The 14494-nt window shown below is 38.0% G+C and overlaps 2 protein-coding genes across 2 annotated transcripts in view; one reads left to right on the top strand and one right to left on the bottom strand.

Moving 5' to 3' along the window:
- The window catches only part of LOC131689839 (uncharacterized), a 72026-nt gene that overhangs the window by 18797 nt on the left and 38735 nt on the right, over positions 1-14494 (bottom strand). The window lies entirely within an intron of this gene.
- LOC131689841 (uncharacterized) lies at positions 7125-8266 on the top strand. Its single transcript, XM_058975162.1, has 3 exons — positions 7125-7709; positions 7769-7934; positions 7992-8266. The coding sequence occupies exons 1-3, from the start codon at positions 7293-7295 to the stop codon at positions 8237-8239; spliced, it is 831 nt and encodes a 276-aa protein (XP_058831145.1). The 5' UTR covers positions 7125-7292; the 3' UTR covers positions 8240-8266.

Raw genomic sequence — 14494 nt, 5'->3', positions numbered from 1 at the left:
TGTGGCTTTTACGAAAAACTCGTAACAAAACTAAAAACGTTTCCGTAGAACTACGAATGATTCATCACATGTACGAAAAATTCGCGTATTTTACCTAAGTTTTTTGTACGAAACCTATTTGTAGCAGATTTTCGAATATTTTCTCTCAGTGCGTGAAAGTTCGTGTCCAACGAGATGCAGATCAAGGCTAACGAGAGTGGGTCTTTTGCTACATAATCCAATAGAGCTCACCTTGCTAAATGTATTAATATATATGTTCAACCCTTAAAACTTCAGAATAATTTTTTATTGATTTTGTCCGAAAATGTAAACACGTCCTCGTTTGATACTATCGGTCTTCCTTGACAGTAAATTTTGCCACATATGGGTTAGCAATTTTGACAGTTATCCCAGCAAATGGATAGCGACAAGGTAGTTCAACGGAAGGTGTGGTCGTAATGATTTAATTTAATAACTTATTTTTTATTTGTTATTTTTCGTACAAAAAAGCGAAAAAATAAAGTTCGACTACGAATCTTCAACTTCAGCTGCATCGAAAAAAATCAAGAACAGTATATGACTTGAGGGGTTACAGTACTGTTAAACACGAAAAAGTAGGCACATTTCAGGAATTTTTATCTAGACGCAATAAAGAGGTGAATCGAGCTGTGAAGCATAAAAAATTGTTTTTTTAAAATAAGTATGTCACAGTATGGCGGCTGCACAGCTTTTTCCTGTATACGCGTCTTTTTGGAAAGGGTCTACGGCCGGAAACGAATCCCCGTAATATTTAACCTAGAGTTTAAAACTAAAATCCAACTTCATAAATAATAAATAAACCTTGTATTGTATTGTGTTTTTACAAAACTAGTTCAAGGAAAAATTACATTGCGTTGTACTCGAACGTTTCAGAGAACTACTGTGGCTGTGTCCACGTGGCCGCTTCTGACCCCGGTGGGTCTGGATTTAATCCCATCCGAGATCGTTGAGATTTTCTATCGTGAAAAATCTGTGCTCACGGCTTCCTTTGGAAGGGAATTAATTCAATTGCATTGCATGTAGAAATGGAGCGTTATTCAGGGTTCAGATGGGGGAGCTACCTCTCTGGTATCGGTGATAAGCACTCAGTGCGGACATCATCCGACGGAAAATAGAGAAAAAACTTTGTCTGAAAAGCTAAGAATTGAACGAAGTACTGTTTTCGTAATTCTTCAATTTTTTGGCTTCAAGTGGCATGGCAGGGGCACCAGACGACGCTTGCGAATTCCAACTGTGAGCGCACCAGTGAACAATATAACGCTTTGAAGCACAAAGGATCCTGGAATTCGTTGGATATTTTGAACCTAAAACCTAGTAGACGATTAGCTTTGTCAATGATCGCTGAGAAGTGATGGGTGTACTTTAGCCCTTCGTCAAGGGTGACGCCCAAATATTTTACATGGTCAACGCGTTGTAGTTGCGTTCCAGCAATGTTGTAATTGAAAGTAAACACGTTTCTCGTTCGATGAAAGCTGATATCAAAGCATTTAGCAACACTAAGAACCATTATATTTCTTTAACGCCAACTGTGAAAGGTATCAACGAGATACTGTAGCTCACAGCAATCGGTTTCTTTACTTATAGCTGGAAATATTTTCAAGTTGTCGGCGAAGAACAGTTTTCCTCCACGCATTAAGACGAATACCACATCATTCACGAACAGTGAAAACAGTAGCGGACCAAGTGTACTACCTTGAGGAACTCCAGAATAGTTGGAAAAGGACTCAGATTGATTGTCACCAATTTGAACAACGATTTCACGCTGAACAAGGTATGATCGAAGTCAACGGCAGAATTGCAGAAATAGCAAAAGCATCTAGGGAATCTGATAAAGATTTACCAGTCCACTTCAAATCCAAGGTAGTGGAAAACGCGTTTTCAGATAAATATAACCTAACTGTAGAAGATATTGAAATTCAACATCAAATCTCTAATCCTTGGAAATTAGACGCAACTGAAAGCCTAGAAATTTTCAATCATTCCTCTCCTTCCTTACTAAATCGAGACCAAGGTAATGGATATTCAAGGCTCTTCGAAATATTACCTACGTGCAAAAACCGGTCAACTTCACGCACCTAGGTACCTACCGACCACAGCCTACCTTTCAGCCAGTTTCCTAGATAAATGACTTAGCAATCCCGTAATTTCCTATAGACTGAAGAAGATTACAAGTAGTAGGGGAACATGGGGAGACTTGACCAAAGCGCAGAATTCTATTATTGGCTATAACGTGTTCTATTGGGTTTAAAAAAAATCAAAAATATTTTTATACTTGTTTCGATTCCTTAAATTAGTTTTAAAAGTTTGGAATGGAAAATCGTTTCTTCAAAAAAATATTCAGTAATTTATAAATTTGCTTTTAATGATGTAATTTTTTATCAAGCTTTGTATGGATATATAGACTCAACTAATAATTACTTTTAAAGTACTCATGCATCATCTTATTCTTTATAAAGTAGTGAAATGAATTTACATAAATCGGAATTTTGGAATAGGTATTACTAAAATTTGCACTACATTTTATGGGGAGACTTGACCAAGCGGCAATAAGCTGAAGACAGACAAAAAAATTCTGATATTTACTACGCTGTGGTACCTACTGATAATGTTTATCTTGTCACGAAAAATTCCTACATCAAACATCAGTCTATATTTTTCAGTACTAGTAAAGAAAGTTAGCAGTAATATGGCTGATTTCGTGGCGTGTAAACATGCAATGTAAGCAGTACAGTTAATCCTTAAAAGGAAATGCCTTAAAACAGTCGAAATTTATGAAATACAACCCTTTTACATTTTTACTGCTACCTAAGGATCTCAACAATATGGGAAAAAAGGATTACAGTATTTTTTATGTCATTATTTTCTGTTCTGATTTTTCTAAATTCTCTTGGTCAAGTCTCCCCAGGCCATGGTCCTCCGCAGTGGGGTGACTTGACCAAAAAAGAAACGATCACAGAAAAACTTTTATAACTTTTGAAAAGGTAAATTAAAAATTCTGCAAAAAATCATGAACAAGCACAATATCTTTGCACATTATATCTCAATGACTTTGAAGGATTGAAAACTTTTCTAGAGATTTATTCAGATTTAGCTGAAAACCTGGTCAAGTCTCCCCATGTTCCCCTAATCGAAGTACCAGGTATCTGTTAAATAGTGAAGTGCAAGTGCATTTAACTATAAACAAACATAGTGGAATTGAATGGTAGAAAAACGTACATAAATTACATATAGATGTTTAGTTTCAGTAAAAATATGGAAAATTGAAGTGTGAGGGCATTTGATAAAAAATGTGGTTTCCAAACAAAATGTTAAAAAATCTGATGTTTCTGAATTCTACCGATAACGAATCTATTTCCATTTTGTTTGTGAGGGTTTTTCGCGTTCAACGAGTTACAATAAATTGAAATTGATTGGAGAATAATTGAGATGTATGCTCGAGCAACTGATAAATTTTATTATGAATGACGAAAAGCCCTAGAACCCCAACTTCTCGTATTCTGACACAGGTCTCAATGATACCATTCGATTTTTGAGATTTTTTCACATTAGATAAACTGAAAAATATGTATGGTTTGCAACATAGAGTAGAATGGTTATTAAAAATAGGAGATGTTTAAGGCAAAACGTCCAAAACGCCAACTATCCATATTTTTCGAGAAGCAGAAATGTTTCCTTTCTTAAAAAAAACGCATGAACTGAAATTTTTCGAATGCTATTTCAAAAGTTATAGCATTTGTTTTTGCCTTTCTCAATATTTCTCATATTTTTCCCTAGTACCAATGTCAAAAACTTCTATCAAAGTGGGCGGGGGTCCAAAATTGTCCAAATGTTGTGAAATTTGGCATCTGAGCTAACTTTGACATTTATCACAATACGAAAGGCGGCTTTGAGATGTTAAAAATTAGTGTTTTTTGCAATGCCCTAACGCATTCAGCGAGTATAGGGACTGCCCCAAAGTTGACAACCTATTTCAGGTTCTCTGCTGAATAAATCTATAGCTGATCTCTTCATGCCCAGTAGACGTCATTTTCCAGCAAATCACTTTTTGAGTTATATCCAAGCTCCTAAATAACTGTGCAAATTTGGTGGCGATTGGTTGTTCCCTGTATTTCTGCATCCCTTTAAATATTTGCATGCAAATTTTTTTTTTATTTTGATTAGAGAGGTTTTAACCTTAGGGTCATTCGGCACTTTTCGGGTTAGAGAAATCTCTTTTACTGAATCGATTTTGTTGGCTATTTTCGGCAAATTTGAGACTAAGTGAACCGAAAGCAATGAAATTGAAAGACGGATAGGTATTCTAGAGCGAATCAGTTATAAACTTAGAACGCAAAACTGGGACTAGGCAGGCTCATATGGACATGATCGAAAGGAAATGTGAAGAGTCTTTTGCCTTCTGCTAAGTAGGAGTTGGAAGTTGTACGTAAGTCTACGGCATGGTCAATGCATTGATAGAACATAACACATCATTATGTTTTACCGCCGACGCCGGCCTGTTTTGGAAAAATCTTTAACCCTATGTGCGGGGTTGGGAATCGAGCCCAGGTGAGCTGCGTAGAAGGTAATCGATTTACCAACTACGCTGGCATGTAAATTAGTATGTGTGATACTAATTTTTGCCTTTCTCAAAAGAAAGGTATTGCAATTGCTCTGAAAACCGACTTTTTAACGGAGGCCCGGAGGGCCAAGTGCCATATACCATTCGATTCAGTTCGTCGAGTTCGGCAAATGTCTGTGTGTGTATGTATGTGTGTATTTATGTATGTGTGTGTATGTGCGTCTGTGTGACGTCTGTCTGTCTATGTGACCAAAAATGGCACTCATTTTTTTCAGAGATGGTTGAGCCGATTTTGACAAACTTAGTCTCAAATGAAAGGTTCAACGTTCCCATAGGCTGCTATTGAATTTCTAATGGATCTGACTTCCGGTTCCGGAATTACAGGGTGATGAGTACGAACACGCAGAAAATGTCGTTTTTAATAAATTCTGCAGTGAATGTATAAAGGTGAAAATTTTTCAAAAATATGACCATAACTGCTTCGATTTGTAGTATTAGGTCACTAACATCCATTCAAAGTCTATTTGGCCACATTGGCCACCATCATCGGTTAAGGAACCCCCGGCGGAAGTATCTAAATTCAGAATAACAGTCACATCGGTTTTTCGGAGATGGCTAGACCGATTCAACTAAACTTGGTCTCAAATGAAAGGTATTGCGTCCCTGTAAATGGCTATTTAATTGCATCCCCATCCGACTTCCGGTTCCGGAGTTACAGGTTGTGGCGTGCGATCACATAGCAAATTGCGATTTAAACCGATACTCCGATGAAAGCAAAATAGGTAAAAATTTCGCTAAAATGTCTCTCAAACAACTTCAATTTGCTGTTCTAGGTCACCGACGGCCAACCAAACTTTTGTTGACTACATTGACCACCATAGACGGTTCCGGAAGTGTCCGGGAAAAGCGGCCATCTTTCAAAATTGACGAACTCACATCAGTTTCCCGGAGATGGTTGGGCCCATTTTCACAAACTTGATAGCTATAATATCCCCACAGATGTCTATAAAATTTCGTACGGATCGCTTATATGGGTCCGGAAATATAGACTAAACCGTCAGGTCACATATGAAATTCCCATATAAGCCGGAACTCAAATTTTTTTTCAAAGGGGGGACTCCATGAAATTTCAGAAATCGAATTCGTATTTTTATCTCGAAAATTTTTTTTTTATGAATATCGACTTTTCGGGACTTTGCCGATTTCGCATCTTTTTTCAGTTCAATATTACCGTAGCTGTTTTTTCTTTTTCAAAATTTTAGAACTCGAATAATGATTTATTTTCCTGTATATAGTTGTCATGTGATGTATAATAATGAAATGTAATATATGCATTTAAAAGCTTTTAATGAATATAAACAACGCACACATTCTCGTGATTCATGATTGAGAAAGGCACAATTGCACCGCTAGGTGGATTAAAATAGGTTTTTTTTATATTCGATCATTCATAAGGATGTTTCACTAAAATTAGGCCATAATGATAATAACAAATATGACAAAACCAAGTTATCAACTACTTTTTATAAAAAAATATAAGTAAAAGCTAACCATTAATATACAAAAACTTTTTCACTGTACTTTATAGCTATTCCAAAGTTTTCCTTTTTATGATTGAAGCCAAATGGTTTTATAATTTAATTCTAGAACCTGGCGCCCTCGCTTTTATGTCATACTTTGATAATGATGGACCTATTGCCATACTTTGTTTCCTATTAAGCTGTAAGTTATTAGAACGGGTGCTAAACCATGGTATAAATATGCATAATTTATGCAAAACGGTTATCCACGCACTGCATTTACAATGCACCAACAACATGCAGTTGGGGGTTTCAAAATGAATATTCATGGATGCTTCGTTTTGTTCTATCTGTTAAAATTATTAATCTCGGATCACCTAGCAGGGAAACAAGACTGTTTTTTTCATTCAACGCTATAAATCGACTGAAAAGTTTGTAGAAACCGTGAAGTCCGAAAAAGGTTCATAGTAACACGACTTTTTTACTTTTGTGTCATAATGCTGCTTATAATACTAAACATATCAATCAAACTGCTGTCCAAATTCGAGCAAAGCACAATTCGTGCCGCACTCAATAACAGTCTAATAGCTGCCCTGAAGTACAATACCTCATCTTAGTCGCGCGCATCAGCGCATTTCATTGGAATTCGCACGCGCCCAAATGCTGCAAATTAAGCACATGTTGATTGTTTCACAGCGGGCTCCGTCGTTGTCTTGGGACGCTTGTAACGTAGCCCGCGTACATCGGTTATTTAGTAGGTACATATTGTTGGTTGGCAGCCTGCTGGTGTATAGGCATAACACCAGTCATCAGTCTTTACCCGCCCATCCCGTTGCGTTAACGATTACCATAGCAAACCATTCCGTTCCATTCGCTGTTAATTTCGAAGAGATCCGCGAGGGTGGTTTAAATAATTTATCCATGTGCGATTGTTGTGGGTTGGTAGCTTGTAGGTATTCGGTGCGTTCCATTCCGACCTTGCCACGCTTGCCACCGGGATTGAAGAATGAAGTTCAATTGTACACTGCAAGCGCTGTCGTTACGGCAACGAGCTATTGAAGTTCGTTTTCGTCTACAGGGGATTGTACCCCGGTGCTATGGTTACGTGAGTGATTGACCGTAGCATTGTTTGGATCGATGCACACAAACAGTACCCGTCAAGTTTGGAATCGGATTCGAATAAAAAAAGTGTGAAAATGTCTACGCCACCCGGAAAAGGTTCCAAGAAAAAATCGCTACCGTACTTCATGCAGCGGTCAGAGGACACGGCGCTTCCATCGTTTCAAAACCGACGCACGCTGGCTGACCACGTGAAGGACAACATGCTGTGCGCGGGCCGTAAATCGTACTTTCAACGGATTGTTTACATCGGTCGACATCCGAAGGTTTCAGCGATGACTATCCGCGATCAGTTCTTGAAGGTGATTAGAGAGATGCAGGATAAGACATCGAACGAGGTCAAACTGTTTGGGCTGATGATCAATTTTGACGGGTACTCGATGCACATGATCGAAAGTTCGGAGGAAACCATCGGGGAGTATATGAGATATTTGGCCGCCAGCGATTTGTTCGATTGCAGCCGGGTGGTTCTGGTGTATAACAATATCAATCAGGTTGGTGTGTGTTATGTTTTGCAACGGTCTATTAACTAATTTGGTGAATTTGATTGCAGAGATTCTTTCGTAAATTGGTTTGGAGGTTTGCTGATTATTTAAACGGTTTGGAGCCTACGGTTATTGATACCAAGGATTCGAATGTGGTTGAGAAGACCATCAACGCTTTTATGGTAAAAGTCTATACGCTCTGCAAGATGGTTCGAACGGAAGAATTGGATGAGAGTACGATTTTACGGTGGTTAGCCGTTCGAACTGTAACTAATACCACTGTTATTGTAGGAACTGCTTTCAAGTCACTCTATTTGGATGAGAATTATGAGGAACATACACCGGATGCAGCCCTGCTTGAATATTTGCTCAGTTTGAAGTGTCTCTTCACTATACAGGAGTACGGGCAGTTTTACGGGGTACTTCCCGATGTAACAACGTTTCGGGATAAAGTCTGGCCAATCCCGCAGGATTTCACTCCTTATGATGTGTTCGATTCTGGCAAATATCAAATCAACCTCACGTTTGGAAACCCTTAGTGTTTCTAAAGACGAAATTTTGATGCTTCGCAAATAAAAGTATTGCTTTTCGAATAAAACAAAGGGACATTATTCATTTCTTTTTTCAAAAAATGATAATTCTAAATCAATCAATTAATGTTTAAACAAAGATTCTACCGAATAATACAAGAAATCCTTTTGTACTTATATACTTAAATGACAATTTCATCGTGTATCTAAATGCTAGAAACACACTGACAGCTTAGATACACCCAAAACGAATCATCGGAAGTGTAAATGCATCCGTTTTTTACGCTCTCGAACTGTGAACGAATAGCGCTCAAATGATTCGATAGTGTTCAACCAACCTCATCAGGAATCAGTAGAGGCTGACTCAAATGGCACGTTCCCCATGTTGATCGGAGATTTGTGCCTTGCCGTGATTTGTGTATTCATCATTTTCCTAATAGGAAGTGGGTCGTAGCGCCAGCTCTAGCCGATTCGTCCGCTATTTATTTGCAGTAATACCGGAATTACCACGTATAGAAGTTAGGTAGAATTTGAAAGTTTTTCGATTTGAGTTCGACATGCTATCACTAATGTCGATCTCAAGTCTGCAGAATTAAGTGCATTCAGGGCAGCCTAGCAAAAATAGATTCTTTTACCGAAAATTCACTGTTGAAATCCCGATTGCCATGCATAATCGCAAAGATTTCTGCATAGAATACAGTAGGGGAACATGGGGAGACTTGACCAAGCGCAAAATTCTATTATTAGCTATCACGTGTTCTATTAGGTTCCTAAAATTTTTTCGAAAATATTTTTTTACTTGTTTCGACCCCTTAAAGTAAATTTGAAAGTTTGGAATGATAAATACTTTCCTTATAAAAAATGTACCGTATTTAATAAATTTGTGTTAAATGATGTAATATATTATCAAAATTTGTATGGATATATCTACTCGACTAATAATTACTTTTTAATTACTCATATATCATCTTATTCCTTATGAAATGGTGAAATGGTTTTACATAAATCGGAACATTGGAATAGATATTACTAACATTTGCACGACATTTCACACAACAACTAATGTTGGGAGACTTGACAAAGATTTTATGGGGAGACTTGACCGAGTGGAAATAAGCTGAATAAAGATTCTAAATTTCTGATAGTTACTATGCTGTGTTACTTACTGTTAATGTTAAACACGCCACAAAAAAATTCCACCTCAAACATCAGTCTATATCTTTTAGTACTAGTGAACAAAGTTAGCAGTAATATGGCTGATTCGTGACGTGTGAACAAGCAATGTAAGCAGTACAGTTAATCCTTAAAAGGAAATGCATAAAAAATCGAAATTTAATGAATGCAAACCTTCTATATTTTTTACTGGTACTTAAAGATCTCGACAATATGTAAAAATATGAAGACAGCATGTTTTATGTCTTAATTTATTGTTTCAATTTTACAAAATTCTCTTGGTCAAGTCTCCCCAGGCCTTGGTCAAGTCTCCCCATGGTGGGGAGACTTGACCAAAAAAACTCATCTCTGAAAAACTTTTATAACTTTGGAAAAAGCAAACCAAAAATTCTACAAAAATCATGATTATGCGCAATACTGCTGCGCATTATGTTTAAATGAGCTTTAAAGGATTGAAAAGGTTTTTAGACATTTACGTAAGTTTAACTGAAAACCTGGTCAAGTCTCCCCATGTTCCCCTATCTACCAAGCGAATGACCTTCCAAGAAAGAACCGTCAGCACAACAAACTACGTATCAATTTTGTGTGCCAGTATTGGTTTAACAATTGTTGTGTAGATCAACTGAATGTACTTGGGCTTGGGTCCCCAAGATTTGCCGAAAACCCGTTTACATTGCCTGGAGGACACGCAAGCTTTCTTGATTCTGAAATCGTTGTGAGCTGACCAATTAAGTTTTGAGGCAAGAATTGCCCCAACGTACTTAACTTGATCTGCGTCAATAATTTCAGATTAAAAGAATTGCAACGGAAGCTCCGGTTGTAATCCTTCGTTGTGGGTAAAGCACCATAGAGGTTTTATTTGGATTAATTGATAGTCCAACATGAAAACACCATTGTTTAACAACACATAAGGCTTGTTGCATCAAATCAAAAAGTGTGTTAATGCAAATACCGGTGATCATTATATATCATTATATATCATATATCATTATATATCATTCATCGGCGAAACAATACGTCGGAAACCCAAACTCATTAAGTTTCCTCAACAAGCCATCGGCGATAAGATTCCATAAAAGTGGTGACAGCAGACCACCTTGAGGACATCCGTAGGTACTCAGTTCTCTTATCACTACTTGTCTCAACGATGAGCACCGATGTCGGTTGCTAAGCATTGCGTGTATCCAGTTAGTGATACATGAAGGCACTCCAAGACCTCGTGCTACTTCCAAAATGGATTCGAAAGATACTTTGTCAAAAGCACCTTCAATATAAAGAAAAACTCCTAACCTTGATTACTTTTGCGAAAAAGCTTTTTCAATGTTGTAGACAGCATTGTGTAACAGGGAGGTAGCAGACTTCCCTCGCTGATACGGAGCAAAGCTTTCAATCGCCCATTTGATCGATTCGGTTGTCACAATTCTGTTAGCAAATGCCCAAGAATCAGATCTACCGGAAAAGAACTCAGGGCAAGGGGTGGGCGTAGCGTGGTTGGTAAATCGATTGCCTTGTACGCAGCGCACCTGGGTTCGAGTCCCGACCCAGCACATAGGGTAAGAAATTTTTCATAAGAGATTTTTCTAACACGAAGAGGCGAATGACCTTAAGGTTAAAACCTCTATAATCGATATAAAAAACTCAGGGCAGTCGTCAGTAATAGCTTCGTACAGTCTGAAAAGTGTGTGTCAAAACGACATTTGCGTGCTAAATTTTCTTCAGATAAGTATTTACCCTTAGCAGTTCTAATGGAGTTGTCATTAAAATCTTTCGAATTCGAAAATAACTTATTTAATATATTAGTCTCGTTAATACTTAAGATATTTGTTCAGCGGCTTTTTCCAACCACTTCGCTCAGAGGATGGAAAGGCATTTTTGTATACTTTGCGAGCCAACTTCCGATCCGTCCCTGCGTCTTCGATTCCAAGCTCTTCTACAAAACTTTTTGAGTCGAACAAGTTCGGTATTCCACCAAGGTGTTCCTCTAGTAGCACGTATAACTCGAAGCGGACAAGCCTCTTGATATGCTGATACTATGAGTGAGCTTGTTTTATCCACGACCTCATCCAAGACACTTGGAGATTCTTTCGTCGGGAGATACCCATGAAATCTAATCGCCAAGCCCTCTTTGTAGAGGTCCCAGTTCGTATTCGATTTGAGATTACGATATGTGACGATATCTAGCGAGACGTTTAAATGATCAAAGACGATGTACTTATGATCATTTAAACGTCTTTAAACGGTTCAAGCTCTTTTGGTACTAGCCAGTTTACTCACTCATGCCTAATACCGTCAGAGTAGAGAGTTACATCTAACACCTCTTCTCTGCCAGATAGTGCAAATATTGGGCGATTTTTTACATTAAGTATGTGCAGATTTGTACGACTTAAGTATCTATCCCATCAATTCGGTGCCTCTCAAATTGATATTTGAGCTATTTCAAACTATGTGGTGGGCATTTGCATCACTGTCGATTATGAGAGGAAACCCATTTCTGCCGCAGTATGATACGAACACTTTTTAAATCATCAGAAGGTTATGGTCCCCTATGCGGCAAATATGTCGAACAATAGATGTAATTCTTGTTTTTGCTATCAACAGTTATATTGACTTTGACGACGCAAATACCACGAGTTGTGAGGTTGGATATAAGACATGCGTCAATAGCACTATTTGAAAGTATACATGCATGAGGCATTTCACGTGGATTTGTCGTGCTATTTTTGTTAAAAGCTACGAAGACGGTGTTAAGCAGCTTTTCAACATAGAAGTTTTCTATATGAAAATACGATACTTGAACCAAAGCTATGGACGCCTTTTCCTTCCTGCACAAGGCGGGATAGATTAATAGTTGCTGTGCGTGTATGCTGAAGATAAATTTGTGCTACTCTAACCTTACTCGTTTACAGCACTACACATTTCATCATCAGCACTTGTTGTACAGCAATTGGAAGATACTAAACATTGGCTTCTAATCATCAATAGCGAACTCCGAAATGGGTGTTAGCACTGAGAACTGACATACAAGTAAAGTTTTCAACTTGTGTAAGAAATAAAACTGTCGCTTTGAAATGACAACAGCGAGTAGCAACTTGCCACTGGTCGGCGCTTCGATCGGCCAGCAATCGCAATATGGAACATGTGTACAAACTTGGATACAATGGTGATTCACGCATGCGAACCTGTATGCGATGGTGATTTTCAACGTATTTTCATTTAAATGTTTACACATTTAAATATTTATACAGTTTTTCAGGAAAGTTTGTTCTAGCTTATATGTCTGTTCTCTGTGGTATTAGTGACCTGGCCACCATTTGAATCCCACGATTTGCGAAGAAACAAACGTCTATTGTGTCAGAGATCCGCTTAACACAGCGAGGGTAAGACCCACGACACTTCGTGTACGACTGGCATATTTTGACTAGAGGACTCCTGTTTTCAGTTGCCTCGTACTACATGGGAGCAGGAACCCAGTAGATAATATCATGGCTGAACCACTGTCACACAAATTATAAATTCTTGTATAAAGCAACAAATTAAAGAAAATTACTTGCTCCCACAACAACAGAACACGTTTAAACGTGGTAGCCGATTCAAAATAAAAAACAATTCCTCTACCTATGCAAGCATCTTCTATCTCCGTTACACCATCCAACAGTGGCGCGTTATCTTATGCTTCAGTGGCAGGGAACGCGGCTAAAAGAACGATGACTACTACGCCTCGAATTTCGTTTTCACGCAAGCATCTTTTGTTTCGACCGAACTAGGTAGCATCACGAAAGAAAAATTGAATTTCTTGCAGCAATCAATGTTTCCATTGATGACTGAAATGCTATATTCTGTCTCCATATGTGAAGCTTTTTAAACTGGGTGCGAATTTTCTAGTAAAATTGTAATGAATTTTAAGTTTAATAATGACTTTAAATAATCATTGAAAGGGGACTTACAAAACCTTACAAGAAACCGGTCGAAATTATTTATAATCGGTGATTTTAGCGCTTAACATCGATCTTGGAATAATGCTCAAAGCAAGAGGCAGAGTGTACACTCCTGTGTGTAGTTCAATTTAGAGCAAAATGCGTAATAAATTCTCTTAATTTTAAACAGCTTAGAGACCATTAATAATTTGCTTAATTCAAAATTGCCCCCCTCTATCCCCCATGTAACATATTGTCGCGAGTTTCTCTATACTCCCTTCTCTATTACGTAACTAATTTCTTTATTTTTTTATCTTCAGTATAAACATGTTACGTGACGTTCTACCTTACTTCCCCTCCCCCATCCCATATGTCACAACATGTCACAATTTATCGTATCCCCTCCTAGCCTCAAAGCGATACGTAATTGATGAATAGTCTCTTAATGCGTTATCTCAAAAGAATCGAAGGATTTTAAAAATAAAGTTCATGCAGTCTCGCGTATGCGACTTGCCACAGCCCCAACGACGTTGATAGCCCGTTGAGACTAACAGACACATTATACATAGCCTAGCGAATTGCTGTTTTATGAGGGGGAGTATAGGAGGAAGCCAATGGAAAGCTTATGAGATTTTACGTGATGCCAGTTTACCTTCATGGTTGCTAGTTTTACTGTTTTGTCTCCGCAAGTCTGTATCTAAAGTGTCTGTAGTTGAGATCTAAGAAAAGAGACGACAACCGGCTTCATGCTCCTTTTAATTTTCTCTACTGGGCCCTGCTGTAAATCTAAAGACACCAATTGTACCTCAAACATCGCACCTCAACCAAGAACTCGCAATACTAGTTGCATTAAAAATTAAATTTTATTTTTATTCACATTCTCTTAACAATACACGTAGCTATGTCGTCATTCAGGACTTTTACTCAATTTGCATGAAGTTTTGATAGGTATGAAAAGTAGCAACAATAGATCCAGCAGCACTGGCTTTCATCCCGTTTTATGAACGCTCTTAGCTGGCAAAACGACCAATCAGAAGCTGGTTCAATATTGAGGTTAGGACTGGATCAAATTAGCTATGCGTTTGTCTTCTCTTCTCTTCAGGTCGAGACTTACTTTTGCGGCAGGAAAACATTTGTTTCCTAACTTTCTGCATCCTAGGAGTCATTCGTTTCTCTC

This window comes from Topomyia yanbarensis, chromosome 3 (assembly GCF_030247195.1).
Source record: "Topomyia yanbarensis strain Yona2022 chromosome 3, ASM3024719v1, whole genome shotgun sequence".
NCBI classification, from domain to species: Eukaryota; Metazoa; Arthropoda; class Insecta; order Diptera; family Culicidae; genus Topomyia; species Topomyia yanbarensis.
This window is presented reverse-complemented; position numbering and strand designations above follow the sequence as displayed.

Excerpts from the sequence above, each read along its gene's own strand:
- LOC131689841 (XM_058975162.1), top strand. The coding sequence starts at position 7,293 with ATGTCTACGCCACCCGGAAAAGGTTCCAAGAAAAAATCGCTACCGTAC. Across the intron at positions 7,710-7,768 it reads TGTATAACAATATCAATCAG|AGATTCTTTCGTAAATTGGT; the intron begins GTTGGTGTGTGT and ends ATTTGATTGCAG. Across the intron at positions 7,935-7,991 it reads AACGGAAGAATTGGATGAGA|GAACTGCTTTCAAGTCACTC; the intron begins GTACGATTTTAC and ends CTGTTATTGTAG.